The sequence below is a fragment of the Aspergillus versicolor genome (assembly GCF_001890125.1).
Source record: "Aspergillus versicolor CBS 583.65 unplaced genomic scaffold ASPVEscaffold_3, whole genome shotgun sequence".
Classification (NCBI taxonomy): domain Eukaryota; kingdom Fungi; phylum Ascomycota; class Eurotiomycetes; order Eurotiales; family Aspergillaceae; genus Aspergillus; species Aspergillus versicolor.
In genome coordinates this window covers 2,839,682-2,856,717 of record NW_024467526.1, presented here as the reverse complement: position 1 = coordinate 2,856,717, position 17,036 = coordinate 2,839,682, and the positions used below count along the sequence as shown (strand labels likewise).

The window sequence follows — 17,036 nt, the reverse complement described above, 5'->3', positions numbered from 1 at the left end:
CAAACTAGCTGCTCGATACAGGCGAGGGTCCTGACCAGCTCAGAACGGGGCGCGGTCAGAGGCAGGAAATGATAAGATGGTGTGTAAATGGGGGTTTTGCGTGCGACCGGAGATCACAAAAGGCACAGATGGTCACAGATCAGCCAAACAAACCAGTTCAGATTGCATTCTGCCGTGCTACCTGGCAATCACACACTGGAAGCGAGTCATCAGCTGGGAACAAATATCGTCCATCCACACTGAGACACAGAACAGCTCATGATTTGACTTCTAGTGTTCCTTGTTTGTCGAGGTACAGCAAGCATATGCCACGCCACCTGCTTTAACCCCGTGAACATTATTGCGTTGAGGACAAACCTTAGTGGGAGAACACATCCTCGACAAGCGGGAGGAAGATCCGCTAATACTCCGGGAGATATGATATATCTTTAACTTTGGAGTCTGGATTGAACCAAAATGTATATTGAAAATGATCACCGTTGGCATTGCTCTAAAGTAGCAGGGCATCCCTAGGAGTAACCTAGAAGATAAATGTATGGTAGACAATGAGAATATGCAGAGATTTTAAAACATACTGTTCCACGGCGAAATAGTCCAAATGAACCGATTTTCCAATATTGCATTAGAAGTTGAAATCGTGGCTGAGGCTGGCTGATAACGATAATACCGCAGACTGACCCCAGGCCGGGCGGCCGGGGGCCGAGCACGCTTGCCGCTTTAGCCTTGGCGGCCACCAGCGTCGCTGAATGCCAGCCAGCGCCTCTTGGATCTGGAGAATCACCCGCGAGCTACACGGTACAGGCTTCAGAAGTTTACAATAAAAAAGATGGCGTCCAAAAAAGACATGCGAAGGTTCGATCTTGGTATGTCATCCCCCTAACCCTTTGAATTGCCTCGTTCTCTTGCGAAATTCCTGATTGCTGACTGGATCTTGAAATAGCGATTCCCTACGTCGAGCCGCCCAAAGACAAGAATGATGCGGATATGACCGGTACATACATCACATAGAGATGCTGGACTATAGCAACCTGGGCGACTGGAGCTGACTGACTGTCCTAGGCACCATGTCAAGCACAATGCCAATGGCAGCCGTGGGTTACTCGAAATCGGATTTACACTTAACGTAACTAACAGTCCTCACAGATGTTCACAAGAAACAAGTGAGCTTGTGGTTTCTTTCCCCTCGGGTTAATTGCTATTAGCGCGCGTTGGTTATCTGACAACTCCCTCTGTCTAGGATGATCGGATGGTGTGTATTGTCCCCAAAGTATTTCCAGGATAATGCTAATCAGCAATAGGGTCGCCTTTGTCTTCTCGCTCCAAACATGGCTCGGTGAAACTGCCGAGCAGAAGAAAAATGCTAGTACACCGGCATACTTGTCGGTTTTGATGTCTGGTACGTCGCGATATTGATACATGCCTCAAGGGTGATCATTGACTAACTTGTGACGTCTATAGTGTTGGCATTGGGTGTTGTATGTCACCGAACCCCTTTAATAATATGTCTTGAACGACGCAGCAACATCTAACATTTCTACTATAGACCTACCTTCCTATATTCCTCCCGCCCACACCTGCACCAGGTGGCACAGTCCCCGCGCCTCCACCCACACCCTCTCCGTGATATACCCTATTGGCCTTCATGTGTCGGGATAGGTTGAGATGGCGTCCATATTCTTGTATTTTAATATTTTCTTATGGAACCCTGCATCGTCGAAGCTGAAATAGGCGGGAAGCTGCTACAGCCAGCTTATCATACTGCAGACCGCTTTACTCAAAGCGCACAAATAGTTGGCCTGTAATATTAATTTAATACACTGATATCCCGTTGAATTGTTTTTCAAAATGGTATAGCAGAGTTTGTAAGACAATCGGTTATCTCAATCTCAATGACATACATTGTTGTCGAAGAGGTTTGCCACTGCTTTAGTGACTTGCCCACTACACTAGAATTGGCCATGCATACTGAACATTCTTTTCTCACACCGTGGTGGCAGTGTGTTCCAAGCCTCTGAACCTGATAGGCTCCTTTGTAGTACAAGGCTGGACAGACCTGCAGGCTCGACAGAGTGAACAAAGACGACCGGTGCGCGAGGTGGCCATTGCTGAGTCACGGGCACACCGCCTTCCCCCACAGGGCCGCTTAGTATCAGCAGCGCCCCTCAAAAGGATCTTTCCTCCTCTCTCACGAACTCTTCATCCCCATCCAGACCCCAACACTTCGTCCTACGAAACCACTCGACTCGCGATCGCTATTATAGAGATTTTATTCTCCCCCTCCACTTTATTTACAAGAAACCGCTTTTAAGGGCCGTTTACGACGAAAGGCCGAGTTTATGTCCATCGAAAACCTTAAGACCTTCGGTAAGGCCTTGCCACTCCCCTTCTTCAGCGCCCCGTTCCTAGCAGTTTAGCAATACGCCCGCTCCTAAGATAAACTATTTGCACTCAAGGATGCCTTATCATCCAAGCTATTGAGTGTGGGTAGTTATCTTGTGGCAGTCACTTGCTGCTTACACTCCGTTCTTGCGATCTACGTGGGCCCTTTTGGCGGGGTAATTCTGGTTGTGATCCCAGGCTGACACGTGCTCCTACAGACCCCTTCGCCGAAGCTGACGAAGACACCGGCGAGACTAAGCAGTCTCAAAACTATATCCATATACGGATTCAACGTAGGTTTTATACCGAGACCTCATTACCATCGCCACATATTTCGCATGTCGTCTCTCACCGCCTCGGGTTCGTACTAACGGTGGCTTCCAGAGCGCAATGGTCGTAAGACCTTGACTACCGTTCAGGGTCTCCCTAAGAAGTTTGATCAGAAGAAGATCTTGAAGGTGATAAAGAAGAAGTTCGGTATGTTTTTTTTTTAACTCGCCGGCATATCTTGGTATCTTGGCTAACACCGGTTCCAGCTTGCAATGGCACCATCGTCAATGACACTGAGATGGGAGAGGTGATCCAGCTCCAAGGAGATCAGCGTAAGGATGTTCAGGAGTTCTTGACCGACAAGAAGGAGGGCCTTGAGCTTGATGCCAAGACCATCAAGGTCCACGGTTTCTAAGTCAGAAGCCACTCCCCGTTCCGGTCCCTTCTTCCCAGTCCACTTTACACCCGGGATTGCGACTGCGGCAGGTCGCCTATTCTTTCCCGCCTATTCATTGCATTAGTCTCGACTGCGAAGATTATGGTTGGTTAGATTATTTCCATACCCGGTGTGCTGGACTTGGGCCACTTGTCGAACCGATGCACTAGCCAACTTGTCCCTGAGAATCGTGAACGGGCGATTTGGGAGGAGTTACCAGTATCGAAGTACCTACCAATATAGAAGGGTTCTTGAGGGGGATTTCGTGTCTTCATTATTATACTTAGTATTCTACCAGGTAGCTAGTCCAAGCAAGTCCTGTCTTCATTTCATGGAGAGTTAGCCGTTATCAATTTCCTGGTAGATGCCGTGGTGTTCTTGAAGGAACGTCTTATGAGTACGAATCAAGCAAACCTAGGTCGCTCTTTACTCCTTGCGCCTTTTCTCTATACTGTCTCCTTATAAATATCACGTTTATCAATGCCAATGCCTACACCAAAGTACTAACTCCCCATTGTATTTATCGATTTGCCATTTACAACGACGGTGATATTGTGTCCGGGCAATGGCTAATAAAATAAACCGACGTAGACGGTTATATATATGCAATGTTATTGTATGGCATGTTACGTCTTCATACTGCGTTAGCCCGAAGGAAAGAGATGCAATATACCAGAGGCCCTCTCTTGCATTTAGTCAAAAGGAGGGAAATAAACATGAAACGCAAAACATCAGGATCATGACACCAAATAAAGTGGACAGGAGGTACTTAAAAGATCATCAAAATCGGGGGATGGGGATGGGCATCCCCAGCAGCCGAAACGCCGGATTAGTTGTTTATATTATTAATCGAGAGCATAGAAATGAGATATAGAGTTTATGGGGCATTTGCGCCTCACAGAATCGTACACTTCTTGTTCCTTTGTTTCGCTGCAGGCCGCGGGTTGAGGACAGCACTAGGAAAATCGTTGTCAGCTTCAACACAACAAACTGAGGTAGAAACTATGGCGAAAAATACCGAATTGCCTCATCGAATACGCTCTTAAGATTGCGCTGTGTTAGCGCAGAGCACTCCAAGTACTTATGAGCTCGGATTTCTTTCGCGACGGCCAGAGCCTGCTCATAAGTGACCGGCTCCTGCTTCCTGATGCGGAGGCCTTCGAGCTGGGCGGGGTCGTCCCGCAAATCGAGCTTGGTACCGACCAAGATGATAGGGACGTTGGGGGCATGGTGTTCGATTTCCGGAAACCACTATATGAAAGTTAGAAATATGAACCTTGTAATCTGGCGGGCGTTCTGCTGTCTAAACACGTATTCCACAGCTGGGTAAATAAGTACCTTTGACTTAACGTTGTCGAAAGACGGAGGGCTGACGACAGAGAAACAAATGAGGAATACATCGGTTTGTGGGTAGGACAATGGGCGAAGTCGGTCGTAATCTTCCTGTCCAGCAGTATCCCAGAGTCCTAAGCTAATCGGTCTGCCATCCACCATCACACTAGCCGTATAATTATCAAAACTGTGGTAATTGGTCAACAAGATATTCAGCACGCTAGAGGGAGGGTGAAAAGCGTGGTAACGGACACGGTGGGTATGTATTCGCCGGGGAAGGCATTGGTCGTATAAGAAATGAGGAGACATGTCTGACGAGATGGTTAATTATGGGGTCACTGGTGCCCCAAGATGCAGCAAGAAAAGCGATAAGGGCAAGAAAGACTAACCTTTCCTACAGCACCATCACCGGTCACGACACACTGTTGCGGGATTAGCCATTGGCTCTGGTTTGCCGGGGGAGAGGACTGGCGGAGAGCTCCTGACCTTGAGGGACTGAGTAGCAGGACCTGTCGCCATTGTCGCTTAAAAAATCCAAAGCTATATACACGATTCTGACGATAACCAAACGGGCTCAGGGTATCAATCGATCCAGCGACGCAAATGATATAAATACGAGGGATGTTGTGGGATGGATAGGCGGAGCGACAGATGAAACGGGGGTATCTGCACGGAGGGACAGCGCCGATCGATCAGTCACGAAAGGTTGAACTGCGAAGCCGGGGGCGGACGAGATCAAAGGGGGCGAATGCAGAGGAAGAAATGAAGAAAATTGCAAAGAAACAAGAACACAAAAAGGATGGAGAAAACGGCACGGCGGCTGCTGGAGGAAGAAGCAGAGGGGAGAGAAAGAAGGAAGAGGAGAGGATGGAGTTAGGCGGAGGTGCTGGTGTCTAGTGGATTGCAAGTGGAAAGGGAGAGGGAGTAGTGAGTGAACTAACAGACAGCCAGACACTCGGGAGCTCGCTCTCTAGTGCCCGCCGACAGCTTTGAATGGCAGTCTCAATCTGATCAGTAGATTTAGCTTGACCTCAGAGGACCAACCAAGCCGTCTTTTTCGCTTCTTGCAAGCACTCGGCGCCTGGACAGCGACCAGGGCAGATCCGGCACCAATAACAATTAGTTCCCGGGGATAGCATGGAAGATAATCCAAACATTGTTGTAGCCAGTCTACGCGAGGCTGTTGTCTCTCCTGAACCACACATGGGCGCTGTCTGGAACCGCGGTTCACCAGCCCTGGTACTTGGTAGGCGGGCGTCCTACGAGCAACATCGTCGCTATCCAATGCCCATCGTCAGAATCCAACCCAATTATCGCGGACCATTCCTTCGCGTCTGCGACTACAATGGTCAGACAGCCACACGACCCGTCGAGAGGGCTGAGAACTGGCGGAGTTTCGATGCACGAATCAGTCCCGCAGCTCCATCTCTTATTGTTGGTTGCCCTCGCCACTGCTACGCACAATCTGGCCACCACTCTGCATGTCAACACTGAACTCACGGCTACAATTGATCTGATCTGTCAGTGCTCAGTGTGTTGAAACATGCGGGGTTACTGATCCACCTGGCAAAGCTTTGATCATTTCAGTTTTTTGCGGTCAAGCTTCAACTGTTGATTTGACGGCAAGCTGCTCAAATGCCAAATGGTATCTCAACTAGAATAAATTATGTACAAAACAACGGCCTGTCCACTCACTCTGCAAACCCGTGTGCGTATAAAACAAACTTTTATATAAACATGCCGAACTTAGATAGCCGGTGGGGCTGGAAAACCATCCGGGAACCCGTCGAAGACCCAGTTGAGGGAGTCAAATACTTCTGAAAACCCTGCCTCATTGAAGAACGCTCCTTCTTGGTCGAAGTTTGGCGGATACATCAGCCCTGGGTCTTCCAGGGACCCGTCCGATTGCCGAGGAACTGCGGCTGTTGCGACGCTTGGATTGGCCGTCATGGCTTGTGTATCTTCCGCGTTCTTCAATGGCCGGAAGCGATGTCGCCAACGCCAAACCGTGTCATAAACATGGCTCATGCTCATGCGACATCTGACCTTTATGAGTAAAGTATCATCCCCCGAATCCTCGGGGGCCCCAGCATTCCACATCTGCGCCAGAATATCGGCTAGTCGAACAGGCCTATCATGGTCCATCACACTGATCCTCCTCAAAGCTGAAATTGCCCCGTTAAATAATAACTTCCCGTGCTCGAAGTCGATGTGTCGTCGAAAATCGCTTTTCAGTAGCTTCATTAGGGCAAACGCCGCCGATATGATCATCTGGAGGATATAGTTCGTTGCATGGCCAATGAGTTCGCCCGGTGAAGTCTCGAGATCTAGTACTCTTCCTAGAAATGACGTCGTGGCGATAAAAAGCTTAGTTAAGTCGTCGCTCCGTGCGTTCGAGCCTAAGAACACAAAATACCGCAAATGTAGTTCTGCTGCTCGTAAATGAATCATGTTGATCGCTGCCAGAAAAATCAAATTAGCTATAACCCAACGTAACAAACTAGATGATGCTGTACCGGAGATATTTCGGCCGTATTCAAGTTCCATTTCCCGGAGCTCATTTTCCAGAAGTTGTGAAATTAGAAGCTTTTCGGAGCTGATGAACTCTGCAGGGTCAGGCCTGCTGCTGTATAGAGATTTTGTTACCCGATCGCAGAATTTTTCGATGCGTAGGCGTGTTTTCAAGTCTTCTGGGGGGTGATAGTCGGCATCTCGAAGTGACGCTGGCTCAAGTGCCCAATCGTAGATTGTACTTGGAGGCTGGCCATACCCAGTAGCAACACTATTAGGGAAATGATAAGTTTTGCAATACGCCATATATTCTAGAGAGTCACTCACTTTTGGGCAACGATATTACATATTACCCATGTTTGTAGCCGATCCTTTACAGCTTCACCTTGACCTTCCATCCGAAAAGTCGTAAACTCTTCAGCCTGCACAGGGCGGTGTAACCCCAGCTGCATGGAAATTTGCATCATCAATCCGCATAGCATGAAAGTTGCATCCGTCCTCTGGCTCGTGGTCGGAAGTGGCCAAGTGCAGAGAAGACATAGGCCTTTGACAACACGATAATCCTGCGGAACGCTCGTTATTGTCGACCACAACAATCTGCTGAATGGCCCCGAAAGTGCACTGAGTAGGCCCGGCTCTGACGGAGCTCGCCGGCTAGCGACACAAATAATTGACCACGCTTGGAACGGACAACGACGGAGATACTCTTCAGGTTGCTTTTGGGGGTTCAGAAGTGGAAGAAAAGGGTGGTAGTACTTGAAGAACCTGGGGGGTATCAGAATCTTGGGTACTTGTATGGGGAATACTAGACCGCGTGACCTACTGATCAAATAGCCTTGCTACCCTTTGTCGGGATAGAGAAACATCCTCTAACCTCCAAATACTTTCGTCTTGAGATAAGATGGACCCATCGCTGTGCATAGTTAAGGGAGTGGCTAAAGTCTGCGGTTCTAGTTTCGCAGACATAGTCCGCCCCCGACTTATGTTTGCGGGATCGGGTCCATAATACATGTCCTCAGAGCACTGTGACACTTTGTCACTAGCTCGAGGCTCGACTGTATGAGCATGACTGCCATCGCTTGAGAGCCGTTGGCGGAGATCTGCAATCTCGCGCTCCATTTCAGCATTTCGCCTGATAACGTTAGTAAGGAGTAGCAAATATCGCGTATCGTATAACAAAATCTTACTTTCTTTTCGAGATGCGCCTGAAGGAAGGCTCCACCTTACATTCTATATGAAGCCGCCGACAACGGGAGCAGGCGTCCGCGGGTGTCTGAACGATATCACATCGTAGCTAATGTTGGTCAAATACGACAAAATTCAGCCAGACGTTGACAAGGCTAGGTAGGCTAAGGGAGTTGTGGGTAGTCCAAGGCGCATTGTTCCTTGTCCGTTGGACATGGGTCCCACGCACGCTGGATGGGTCTTTCTGGCATACCTTTTGTTGCTTGCACTCGTTACATGCTTTTCGACACCCACCCCGCCGCTTCCCCGTAATGGGCGGGGTCTTCTCCATGTCTCCGGGCTCCGAGGATCTGCTTGAGAACTCGAAGCCTGTCAGTGGGTGCGAAAGTCTCGGGTTGTTCCGAGGGTCGGGAGAGGTGCCCTGGGGAGATATCAAGTTTGCATGCGGAGGGAATCCATTCTGTGCCAAAATACCCCGGTACTCGAGGTCCATCGGTATAAATCAGAAGTCGATAAGCGCCGGAATGGGACCGCGGGGCGTATGAACACATGCAATATGGAGAATGCAACAACCAAAGGACATTGATGAAGGCGCCGGAAATCGGAAGAAAACGTTGGGGGTTCAGAATCGGCAGTTCCGCATCGCTGACTCATCCGCGCCAATCCCGCGTACATCGTGTAGATCAAAGCGCATGGGTCCCCTCGTCATTTCATTTAAGGTACGGCTACATATAGCTATATGTGGGTGCTTTTGTTATAACGAAGTGGTATTATAGCGATTGAAAACTTTGCCTTTTCATAAATGGAGAATAGAGAACTTCCCCGTCTGCGCATACAATATCCCCGTCGTAGCAGAATTGACGTTCCCAGCCAGGAACTTCTTCGAAGAGATGGTCGATGCACCGCAAATGAACGCCTCCAGGCTCCAGATGGCGTTTCCTATATGGAGACAGTGGCGACTGGCGACACTGATAGCATCACAATGGGAGTAGGGACAGTCTCACATGCAGTCACGTGATACGAACGGACCAAGCCGCACTTGAAGCCTAAAAACGCCTCCCGCCATTCCTGATGTGGTAAGCTGGTGACGCTGAGGTCCTGTGTTAGGCTTCCGTCATTGTTCAACCAGGTCTGTTTATAACCTTGTGCCCTCTTCGACACTGCTGCTCCTGAAAACCAGATACTTCTTTTGTTTATCACCTCCGTACGCCAATAATACACATGGCAGATGCTGCGCTCCAAGATGGCCCTGCGCCAAACACTCCATCGTCCGGGGATCCAGGAGTGCCACCTTTAAGCGCTGGATCTGCCGTCCCTTCCGCTCCAGGCCTGGAAGTCCGGATGGGCCCCCCAGTTGTTTCGGAGGAGTTGAAAGCTCGCTTGGACAAAGTGATCTATTCAGAGGTAAGGCGAGCCATGCGCACTGTGTGTGTGAGGGAAATCCGCTAACCTAGAGTTCCATAGATCGGCGTGACGACTCTCCTGACTCGATTGAAGCAAAGCGTTGCTTCTGCCAGAGTACGTTAATGACAATTAAGCGCTGCGGCTTTATATGAGTGGACATATACGCTAACGGATACTTGTTTTCACAAAGGACTTCGCCTCATTCCTTAAAAAAAGATCGATTTTGGAAGAAGAGCATGCTCAAGGCTTGAGAAAGGTGTCCCGTTCCTTATATGATGCCGCACATAAATCAGAGAACCGCCAGGGCACCTACAGTTATGGCTGCGTCGAGCTCAATAGCTTCCATGACCGCATGGCAGACCACGGGCTTCAGTTTGCAGCGTCTTTACACCAGATGTCTGACAATCTTACCGAACTTGCAGGGAACATCGAGCGAGGGCGCAAGCAATGGAAACATGAAGGGCTGAGTGCAGAAAAGAAAGTCATAGATGCGGAGACATTGGCGGAGAAGGCTAAGGCTAAATACGACACCCTGGCAGAGCAGTATGACCGGGTCAAGACCGGGGAGAAAGCAGGTGGAAAGTTTGGTTTTAAAGGTACCAAATCCGTTGCTCAACAGGAAGAAGACCTACTGCGCAAGGTCCAAGCCGCAGATTCAGATTACGCGGCCAAGATTCAAGCCGCCCAAGCAGCCCGAAAAGAGCTGATTTCGACCCAACGACCTCAGGCTGTACATAATATCCAGCAATTGATCTCAGAATGTGATTCGGGGCTTGCTCTGCAAATGCAAAAATTTGGTATGCATAGCATCGACACTACGAATACTTTCCCAAACTGACCATTCGCTTAGGGACTTTTAATGAGAAATTGCTTTTGGGACAAGGCTTATCCATAAGTCCATTGAAAGAAGGAGGGGATAGTGCTGGACCCAAGAGTCTCCGTGAAGTAATACAGCAAATCGACAACCAGAAAGACTACCATGACTACGTTCTAAGTCACGAATTCAACCCCGGTGCTGTGACCTCAGAGCAGGCTCAGTACCACCGTCACCCAGTGAGTCGCTTGAAGCTATCTCCAACCCTGCTCTTATCTAATTTTTTTCCAGACACTTGGAGGATCGACTGCGCCCCCGCAGTCTACCTCCCAGTCTAATACACAAAACAAGCGGCAATCTATGGCGCTAGCATTGCCTGCATCTCAACCCGCTGCGTCTACAGAGCCACCTCAAATACCAGTCCAGATACCATCGTCAGGCCCTTTAGAGAGCAATCAATCCCCGCAATATCCTCAAAACCCAGATGCATTCTCGGCTCCTCCGTTCCAGCCTCCGTACCCAACCTCGTCAGGGCCCCCTCCTGAGCAGCAAGTCATAAACCAAGCGCCGGCGCTGGCTCAGAAAGGACCATATTCGTCTTCCGGCAACGGTTATTCCTCAAATGTGAACCTTCCTCCTCTGAAGCCAGTATTTGGAGTCTCATTGGATGAGCTATATGCTCGTGATGGAACCGCGGTTCCCATGATCGTGTATCAATGTTTCCAAGCGATAGAGTTGTTTGGACTTGATGTAGAGGGGATCTACCGACTCTCAGGCAGTGCGAATCAAATTAGTCAGATGAAAGCCCTTTTTGATAACGGTAAGTGCCCCGTGAGTTTAGTCGGAATGCCTCTAATATCTAGATAACAGACTCGTCTCAAGTCGACTATACCAACCCCGAAAGCTTCCATCATGATGTGAACAGTGTCGCGGGCCTATTGAAACAATTTTTCAGAGATCTTCCAGACCCGCTCTTCACCTCAGCAGCGTACTCGAGCTTTATTGAAGCGGCCCGTAAGCTCCCTCGGGTCTTGCGTTCGAATCTATACCTTATACTAACTCCGATCTAGGCGTTGACGATGATATTCAACGGAGGGATTCACTCCACGCAATAATTAACGGCCTTCCAGATGCACATTACGCTACTTTAAGAGCTCTGATTCTGGTAAGATTCCAATTCAGTCTCCCTTGCATAATGATTACCCTTGCTAAAACAGTTCAGCACCTGAACAAAATCCAAGAACACTACACTCAAAACCGCATGAATGCAGGCAACATTGCCATTTGCTTTGGGTATGTCCCAGATCCAAGTTTCTAAGCTCGCCTTTCTGGTGCACCACTAACAAACTGCCTAGACCAACTCTGATGGGCGCCAGTTCAGGCGGCAACATTGCAGATGCCGGCTGGCAGGTACGCGTGATCGAAACTATCCTCATGAACACCTTCCAGATATTCGACGACGATTAGAGGCCAATTACTTACAAGGTCAATCCAAAAGAATACCATAATGTATTCTTGCCCGGACTCATCTTGTTCTTGTTCATACTTCGTGATTGGCACCATCCCTTTAGTACGCCCTTTTTTGATATATTTTGATGTATTTGACTTATGCTTTACGTCTGCACTGTATATAATACTGCTTTCGAGGGCAGATATCTTTCGATACATTATTACCCAATGTTAATATGACCCCTGGGGTCATTCGTCGTTTTATATTTTACACCATTTCCAATTCTATAAATGAAGCCCGAAGAGCATGGTAAATAAGTACAAGATTTGAAGGCAGTGGAGCAGGAGTATAGTACAAATAGGAAGCGCCATGGCCAAGACGCTCGTAATTACTATCAGAGTAAATCAGCCAGAAAGGTCAGCGTTGGCGCAATTGTATATAAAAGTTTTACACGACAATAGCAGACCGGGAACATATCCCACAGTCCGTGATATTGTCCGACATGCCTTCTCCGCAGGGACTACCTGGCGCCAGAAGGTGGAAGCCGTGGTATTGATGGGTCGATGAGTGGAGGGGAGAGAAAAGTTGCCTCATTATATGGCAAAATTATTTCTTCGTTCCCATCGTTGCCCTCATCGCGTCGAGACGTTCTGCAAACGTGAGCCCTTGAGCAAAGAACGGACTGCTTAGGTCGTCGATTGTTGTGGGTGTGGCGTGACCCCAGACACGCCAGCTTTCCTCCTCACCAATCCACCGGAGTTTCTGGAGAACAATGTATTCGGTGCAGTCCTGCTGCTTAACATTTGCAGGATCATAATCTCCTGATGGCTGTCGCTGCGCCTTGCCTGTTGACTGACGACTTGTGATACGGAGGACCACTTGGCGTACGCCAGAGTCGGCCAATTCGGGAATTTGAGTAGCACGGTCTGATACGACACGGATTCCGGTGAAGAAGGTGGATGGGGACCGAATGTATTTGTCCAGGGTCCAAGTCACTATCTCGCCCTTGGGGCGGGCTGCGATACGGCCGATAAGGTTGTTTGCAAGACCAGTGCAACAGATCTTGCGTAGTGTCGTAGCATCTCCACTATAAACCAAGAAGAACAAATGTTAGAAAACGGTACAGCGATACTGCACGTACGAAGCTAGCTTACTCGGCAAATGCGGAGTACATCCGTTGGTGAAAATCACGAGCTATTTGTCGCCGTTCTTTCAACCGTAGAGGGAGTCCTTTGCCATCCGTTTTACTATATACGAAGAGCCTACAACCAGTTAGCTTACCATTTGCATACAATATCGATGCGGAAGGATGTGCAGCACTCACCCCAAGAAATTCTGGAACCATGATTTCACCCACAGCCATTCAAAGTGTAGTCGTTCCCTTGGTTGTTGAAAGATGGACGGCATATCCCTCCACAATGGCCGAATATAGGTCCCCGGTAACAGTCCAATGTCTTGTGGCAGCTCTGATCGCGACATATTTTGGCCCCTAGACTTCATACTGGGCTGCGAGGGCTGCCTTACTGATAGCGTCTGTGGCATCCCTTTCTGCAGAGCACTGTATTGGGCGGAGGGCGAGAATTGTCGACATTGTGATAAAGCGATTGTCGAGGACTGTGAAATAACAGCTGTGCGTGCTCGAGCAGCTGAAAAAAGCGGTACACCCGCGATCGAGGTCGCCATTATGAAATTGGGTTGCGAGTCAAGCCGATTCCTCGAAGCGTTGAAATCCGGTGGTTTTTTTCGCCGATGAGAAACCCGCGGTATGTCACGTGATTCCCCAAATGAGGGACTTGCGATTTCAAACCGTCGCTTCATCTTGCATGTTCCCTTCAGGGCGTCGTCGATCTCTTTCGACCCCTTCAAAGCCGTATTCCCCGTGACTACACATTCTAGTCTCGGCTTTTTACTCCTCGACTGCCGCGGGATAATTGGTAATCGGCATCTCGGTCTTAAAGAACAGACAAACATCTCTACTCGTTAGGGAGGCGGAAGCGAACGAGTTTCTGTGGCATTGAACGCCATCCCACCACGTTTTTCTTATCGTCATTGATTTCAAATTGTTCTGCGACGGCTGCACATGCCGTATAATTAAGGCTGGCTCCTCCTCGCCGTGATGATGCTCCTCCACCCTTCTCTCCCCGCCGCCGATCGTCTCCTGAACCTGACTTGATACACTACCGTTCGGCCTCGAATCTGATCACACCTACGTCCTTCGGCGCTTCCCTGGCTATCCCATCGACAGTTTTCCGTGATAAAGCGGTGGCTTCTCCGGATACTTCGACTGCTGTGCCGCCCTCTCCAGCTTCTACGTCCCAGACATCTACCAGCAACGATGCCAGCCACACGATACCGTCAGCCCTGCATCCCCGGGTTGCGGTCATCTTAGGCGTTGATCGGAAGTGGTGGGTGCCTCTGCTTGTATCTCGTGCTCTGAGTACCGCGCCAGCGGCGTGGTGGGGGCTCCGATGTGCATTCACTTTCCTGGCCGAACTTCTCCATATTCGGCCTGGAATGGGACGTGAGGGGTGGGCGGCAGCGATCGTTGGAAGTGTAGGGCAAAATTGGGATGTTGAGAGGAGATTTCGGGTGACTGAGGTAGCATTGGCTATCATGTGGGTATGTAACGGCCGCTTGTACTGAGCTTCGCCTTGTCTTGGAATGATAGCAGGGGTCCGGATCTGTCCAAGTACAGTTGTGCTAACTAATGTTTACAGTGCTGTGCATCCGCATATCTTTCTTATTTTTTTGCTGATTGTATGATGTCTCGTTGGTATGCCGTTTACCATTTATACGCTGCTTCTTAACCAAAAACGCCGTTTCTCATACCTTATTTCCTTTCGCAGGCTTTTGAATTATACCCCCCCAGCTGTTGTTATTCGTCTTCTTACAACGAACGGATTGATTGCATATATCACTTCTTGGGTTCTTTATCTGTCTGGTGCATCTTCAGACCCTCGTCTTTTGTTACCAGCATGGATCTCGATCACAACCGTGAGCTTCCCCAATCATACATCATCCGAGTGCCAATTCGCTGACCGCCTTATTTTGGTAGACTTTGACTTTCTTATACCATGCTACTCAGAACCATGCTACGATCAAACGTGAAACTGCAGCCTCTCTTCTTGTCGTGTCGGTAGCAAGCTTCGTTAGCATGTCTTCACTCCTTCTGCAGTTACACTTGACACGCGAGAACGAACCGGAGGTACCACTCTTCGTCCTCACGCGAAAGATATGGGACTTCGCTGTCGATGTGGTTCAACGGATGCGGGTTGCGAATGATCACATTGGAGAGCTGTAATGAAACTACCTCACTCAGCAGTCTAATTAGGCCTCTTTTGGTGCAGAGATCAATATGAATCAACATTACTCCACTGCAACTGTATCAAGGTGACACTGCTGGCATATAATTTTTTAAAATTAGTTTACAGATTGCGAGTGAAGTAATTTTCCAACAACTCCAAACTATTATATCCCAGACAGATTTAGGGTATCTGTTCAAACTTGCTGAAAATGGCGAGAAAACAAGAACCTTACATCCGAAGGTGCTTTTATAAGAGTGACCGATTACCTCCCCCCAAAAAGGGCTCATAATTAAGCCATGCGGCCTCTTCTGCTGGGATGCACATCTGCATAGTCGTCTGCTCCAGTTTCCTCCGTCTTGGTCTTCCTCACCTTCTCCGTCTGAATCTCCTTGCCCTGGCGCTTTCTCTCCTCCGTGAGCTTCTGGTTTTTATAGTCAATCTTGGCTTTTCGGTGTTCCGATTTTCCACCACCGCCGGCACTAGTAGCGTTGCTTGTCAATTGATAGGTCTAGATAGGAGAAGAAGAAGAAGAAGAAGAAGAAGGGAAATGGTGACTCACGTCAATTCAACATTAATCCGACGAGGGGGGTATTTGCCATCATCGAACGACGAGTGATGATAGAGCTTCAGACAGGTCTTCATACGGTCGTAGTTGTCGAACTCGACGAACCCGAAGCCGCGAGATTTCGTGGGCTTGTCTGGTTGCGTAGCCACCCGCACGGATATCGGTTGTATCTTCTCGAAGTGTGCTTTTAGGGATTCGGTGTTGGCAGAGTAGGGTAGGTTTCCTATAGAAGCCGCGAGTTAGTTATCTGGGTATTGATGTGCGGATTGTTCCTCTCACCAACGAAGACGATGAATCTGGCTGCCTTCTTGTTTGGGGCGGCAGATTCTTGCGCCTCTTGTTCTTGGCTCTGTTCTGGTTCCTGCTTTCCTCCCTCCATTTGCTTCTTTGCCTTCTTTGCCTTCTTCTTCTCCTTCTTCTTCTCCTTTTCCGACTTCTCTTTGATCTCCGTATCACCGTCAACGTCCATCGCGTCTGCTGGTTGCTCGCTAACTTCGGGCTCTGGCTCAGTGGCATTTGTCTCTTCAGCCGGCTCCTCCTCACTCGTTACGTCTTTCGATTTCTTCTCCTTCTTCTCCTTCCTCTCTTTCTTTTCCTTCTTGTCCTTCTTATCTTTCTTTTCTTCTTTGTCCTTCTTCTCTCTCTTATCCTTCTTCTCGTTCACCTGCGTCCCCTCAGCGCCATTCTCGATGTCAACAGCATCCTTCTGCTTGCTCTTCTTGTCTTTCTTTTCCTTTTTTGCGTCCCGATTTGAATCGCGCTTAGCCTTCTTGCCTTCGGGTTCAGTGGCCGCGACATCCTCCGCGGGGGTTTCGAGCTTGCGCTTCTTCTCGGCCATTGTTGCTTCTTCGCGGTGACGGATTATTCAAGATTTCAAAATGACCCAATTCTTTAAAAGGCGTAATACGATGTGAGCCGGAGATATAATCCTCCCAAAAAAAAAGATATTGCGAGCTCAAGGCGTGTGACAACGAAGAAAACTAACAATAATAACAAAAAACGATAAGATACAAGCCAAAAAAAAAAAAAAAAATCACTTTTCCGCTTTTTTCTGCCGCGTGGAGCGGACGGGCGGTGGGAAGGTCTCCACCCTATCCACTTACCGTATTGGTGGCACGTATTTAAAGTGTCAAGTTAGGGCTTTTATGGTTTCCGGTTCAATCTATATAGGGTGTTCTATTCAATATGCTTGCGATATTTTCACAACTAAGAACAAATAGAATTAAAAATGTATCAAGTAAGGAAAATACAAAATGAGTGTATATAGGTTGGACCGAAAACGAAAAATAATCAGTGATAAAACGAAAATAGCAGGAGGAAGTTGATCTGTATAGGCGCGAATCGAGTGAGAAAACTTGAACGAAACCATAGCTGAAAATGGCATC

The 17,036-nt window shown here is 48.6% G+C and overlaps 8 protein-coding genes across 8 annotated transcripts; 4 read left to right on the top strand and 4 right to left on the bottom strand.

Annotated features, from left to right (window-relative positions):
- Positions 1 to 826: 826 nt before the first annotated feature.
- Positions 827 to 3,064, top strand: ASPVEDRAFT_27367 (uncharacterized protein; the record flags this gene model as incomplete). The annotated part of the gene is made up of 10 exons (XM_040810012.1): positions 827 to 863; positions 941 to 991; positions 1,060 to 1,123; positions 1,238 to 1,249; positions 1,299 to 1,396; positions 1,459 to 1,475; positions 2,262 to 2,364; positions 2,598 to 2,672; positions 2,764 to 2,856; positions 2,916 to 3,064. 10 exons carry the CDS (start codon positions 827 to 829, stop codon positions 3,062 to 3,064), a joined length of 699 nt encoding a protein of 232 aa, XP_040666416.1.
- Positions 3,065 to 3,505: 441 nt separating this feature from the next.
- On the top strand, positions 3,506 to 4,064 carry ASPVEDRAFT_585816 (uncharacterized protein). Its single transcript, XM_040815423.1, has one exon. The coding sequence runs from the start codon at positions 3,651 to 3,653 to the stop codon at positions 3,957 to 3,959; it is 309 nt and encodes a 102-aa protein (XP_040666415.1). The 5' UTR covers positions 3,506 to 3,650; the 3' UTR covers positions 3,960 to 4,064.
- On the bottom strand, positions 3,970 to 5,054 carry racA (putative Rho GTPase Rac). Its single transcript, XM_040815430.1, has 6 exons — positions 4,904 to 5,054; positions 4,807 to 4,839; positions 4,670 to 4,728; positions 4,424 to 4,604; positions 4,104 to 4,336; positions 3,970 to 4,041 (listed from the first exon to the last, which is right to left on the bottom strand). Exons 1-6 carry the CDS (start codon positions 4,934 to 4,936, stop codon positions 3,981 to 3,983), a joined length of 600 nt encoding a protein of 199 aa, XP_040666414.1. The 5' UTR covers positions 4,937 to 5,054; the 3' UTR covers positions 3,970 to 3,980.
- Positions 5,055 to 5,833: 779 nt separating this feature from the next.
- ASPVEDRAFT_40194 (transcription factor domain-containing protein) lies at positions 5,834 to 8,694 on the bottom strand. Its single transcript, XM_040812081.1, has 6 exons — positions 8,367 to 8,694; positions 8,116 to 8,222; positions 7,752 to 8,060; positions 7,256 to 7,693; positions 6,934 to 7,199; positions 5,834 to 6,876 (listed from the first exon to the last, which is right to left on the bottom strand). The coding sequence occupies exons 1-6, from the start codon at positions 8,604 to 8,606 to the stop codon at positions 6,164 to 6,166; spliced, it is 2,073 nt and encodes a 690-aa protein (XP_040666413.1). The 5' UTR covers positions 8,607 to 8,694; the 3' UTR covers positions 5,834 to 6,163.
- A 198-nt stretch (positions 8,695 to 8,892) lies between these two features.
- Positions 8,893 to 12,118, top strand: rgd1 (putative Rho GTPase activator (Rgd1)). Its single transcript, XM_040812080.1, has 9 exons — positions 8,893 to 9,517; positions 9,578 to 9,631; positions 9,708 to 10,314; positions 10,368 to 10,570; positions 10,623 to 11,151; positions 11,202 to 11,345; positions 11,402 to 11,496; positions 11,554 to 11,624; positions 11,687 to 12,118. Exons 1-9 carry the CDS (start codon positions 9,335 to 9,337, stop codon positions 11,796 to 11,798), a joined length of 1,998 nt encoding a protein of 665 aa, XP_040666412.1. The 5' UTR covers positions 8,893 to 9,334; the 3' UTR covers positions 11,799 to 12,118.
- On the bottom strand, positions 11,949 to 13,489 carry ASPVEDRAFT_70854 (uncharacterized protein). The gene is made up of 3 exons (XM_040816091.1): positions 13,106 to 13,489; positions 12,936 to 13,043; positions 11,949 to 12,868 (listed from the first exon to the last, which is right to left on the bottom strand). The coding sequence occupies exons 1-3, from the start codon at positions 13,462 to 13,464 to the stop codon at positions 12,388 to 12,390; spliced, it is 948 nt and encodes a 315-aa protein (XP_040666411.1). The 5' UTR covers positions 13,465 to 13,489; the 3' UTR covers positions 11,949 to 12,387.
- A 541-nt stretch (positions 13,490 to 14,030) lies between these two features.
- On the top strand, positions 14,031 to 15,242 carry ASPVEDRAFT_585199 (uncharacterized protein). Its single transcript, XM_040815421.1, has 4 exons — positions 14,031 to 14,400; positions 14,499 to 14,554; positions 14,628 to 14,775; positions 14,837 to 15,242. Exons 1-4 carry the CDS (start codon positions 14,296 to 14,298, stop codon positions 15,080 to 15,082), a joined length of 555 nt encoding a protein of 184 aa, XP_040666410.1. The 5' UTR covers positions 14,031 to 14,295; the 3' UTR covers positions 15,083 to 15,242.
- On the bottom strand, positions 14,950 to 16,635 carry ASPVEDRAFT_40189 (RNA-binding protein). Its single transcript, XM_040812079.1, has 3 exons — positions 15,931 to 16,635; positions 15,646 to 15,874; positions 14,950 to 15,565 (listed from the first exon to the last, which is right to left on the bottom strand). Exons 1-3 carry the CDS (start codon positions 16,487 to 16,489, stop codon positions 15,376 to 15,378), a joined length of 978 nt encoding a protein of 325 aa, XP_040666409.1. The 5' UTR covers positions 16,490 to 16,635; the 3' UTR covers positions 14,950 to 15,375.
- Between the last annotated feature and the right edge of the window lie 401 nt (positions 16,636 to 17,036).

What these genes read in the sequence shown, in the direction of transcription:
- ASPVEDRAFT_585199 (XM_040815421.1), top strand. Translation starts at nt 14,296, where the DNA reads ATGGGACGTGAGGGGTGGGCGGCAGCGATCGTTGGAAGTGTAGGGCAA. An exon ending in GATTGTATGATGTCTCGTTG is followed by an intron (nt 14,555 to 14,627) that starts GTATGCCGTTTA and finishes TTCCTTTCGCAG; the next exon opens with GCTTTTGAATTATACCCCCC. An exon ending in CATGGATCTCGATCACAACC is followed by an intron (nt 14,776 to 14,836) that starts GTGAGCTTCCCC and finishes TTATTTTGGTAG; the next exon opens with ACTTTGACTTTCTTATACCA.
- rgd1 (XM_040812080.1), top strand. Translation starts at nt 9,335, where the DNA reads ATGGCAGATGCTGCGCTCCAAGATGGCCCTGCGCCAAACACTCCATCG. An exon ending in ACAAAGTGATCTATTCAGAG is followed by an intron (nt 9,518 to 9,577) that starts GTAAGGCGAGCC and finishes AGAGTTCCATAG; the next exon opens with ATCGGCGTGACGACTCTCCT. An exon ending in GAAAGCCCTTTTTGATAACG is followed by an intron (nt 11,152 to 11,201) that starts GTAAGTGCCCCG and finishes TCTAGATAACAG; the next exon opens with ACTCGTCTCAAGTCGACTAT.
- ASPVEDRAFT_70854 (XM_040816091.1), bottom strand. Translation starts at nt 13,464, where the DNA reads ATGGCGACCTCGATCGCGGGTGTACCGCTTTTTTCAGCTGCTCGAGCA. An exon ending in TGGTTCCAGAATTTCTTGGG is followed by an intron (nt 13,044 to 13,105) that starts GTGAGTGCTGCA and finishes AACTGGTTGTAG; the next exon opens with GCTCTTCGTATATAGTAAAA. An exon ending in ATGTACTCCGCATTTGCCGA is followed by an intron (nt 12,869 to 12,935) that starts GTAAGCTAGCTT and finishes CTTGGTTTATAG; the next exon opens with TGGAGATGCTACGACACTAC.
- ASPVEDRAFT_585816 (XM_040815423.1), top strand. Translation starts at nt 3,651, where the DNA reads ATGGCTAATAAAATAAACCGACGTAGACGGTTATATATATGCAATGTT.
- ASPVEDRAFT_40194 (XM_040812081.1), bottom strand. Translation starts at nt 8,606, where the DNA reads ATGGACCTCGAGTACCGGGGTATTTTGGCACAGAATGGATTCCCTCCG. An exon ending in ACGAGTGCAAGCAACAAAAG is followed by an intron (nt 8,223 to 8,366) that starts GTATGCCAGAAA and finishes GACCAACATTAG; the next exon opens with CTACGATGTGATATCGTTCA. An exon ending in ATACGGCCGAAATATCTCCG is followed by an intron (nt 6,877 to 6,933) that starts GTACAGCATCAT and finishes TTTTTCTGGCAG; the next exon opens with CGATCAACATGATTCATTTA.
- racA (XM_040815430.1), bottom strand. Translation starts at nt 4,936, where the DNA reads ATGGCGACAGGTCCTGCTACTCAGTCCCTCAAG. An exon ending in GTGATGGTGCTGTAGGAAAG is followed by an intron (nt 4,729 to 4,806) that starts GTTAGTCTTTCT and finishes CCATCTCGTCAG; the next exon opens with ACATGTCTCCTCATTTCTTA. An exon ending in GTATTCGATGAGGCAATTCG is followed by an intron (nt 4,042 to 4,103) that starts GTATTTTTCGCC and finishes CGATTTTCCTAG; the next exon opens with TGCTGTCCTCAACCCGCGGC.
- ASPVEDRAFT_40189 (XM_040812079.1), bottom strand. Translation starts at nt 16,489, where the DNA reads ATGGCCGAGAAGAAGCGCAAGCTCGAAACCCCCGCGGAGGATGTCGCG. An exon ending in CAGATTCATCGTCTTCGTTG is followed by an intron (nt 15,875 to 15,930) that starts GTGAGAGGAACA and finishes CGGCTTCTATAG; the next exon opens with GAAACCTACCCTACTCTGCC. An exon ending in CGGATTAATGTTGAATTGAC is followed by an intron (nt 15,566 to 15,645) that starts GTGAGTCACCAT and finishes CAACGCTACTAG; the next exon opens with TGCCGGCGGTGGTGGAAAAT.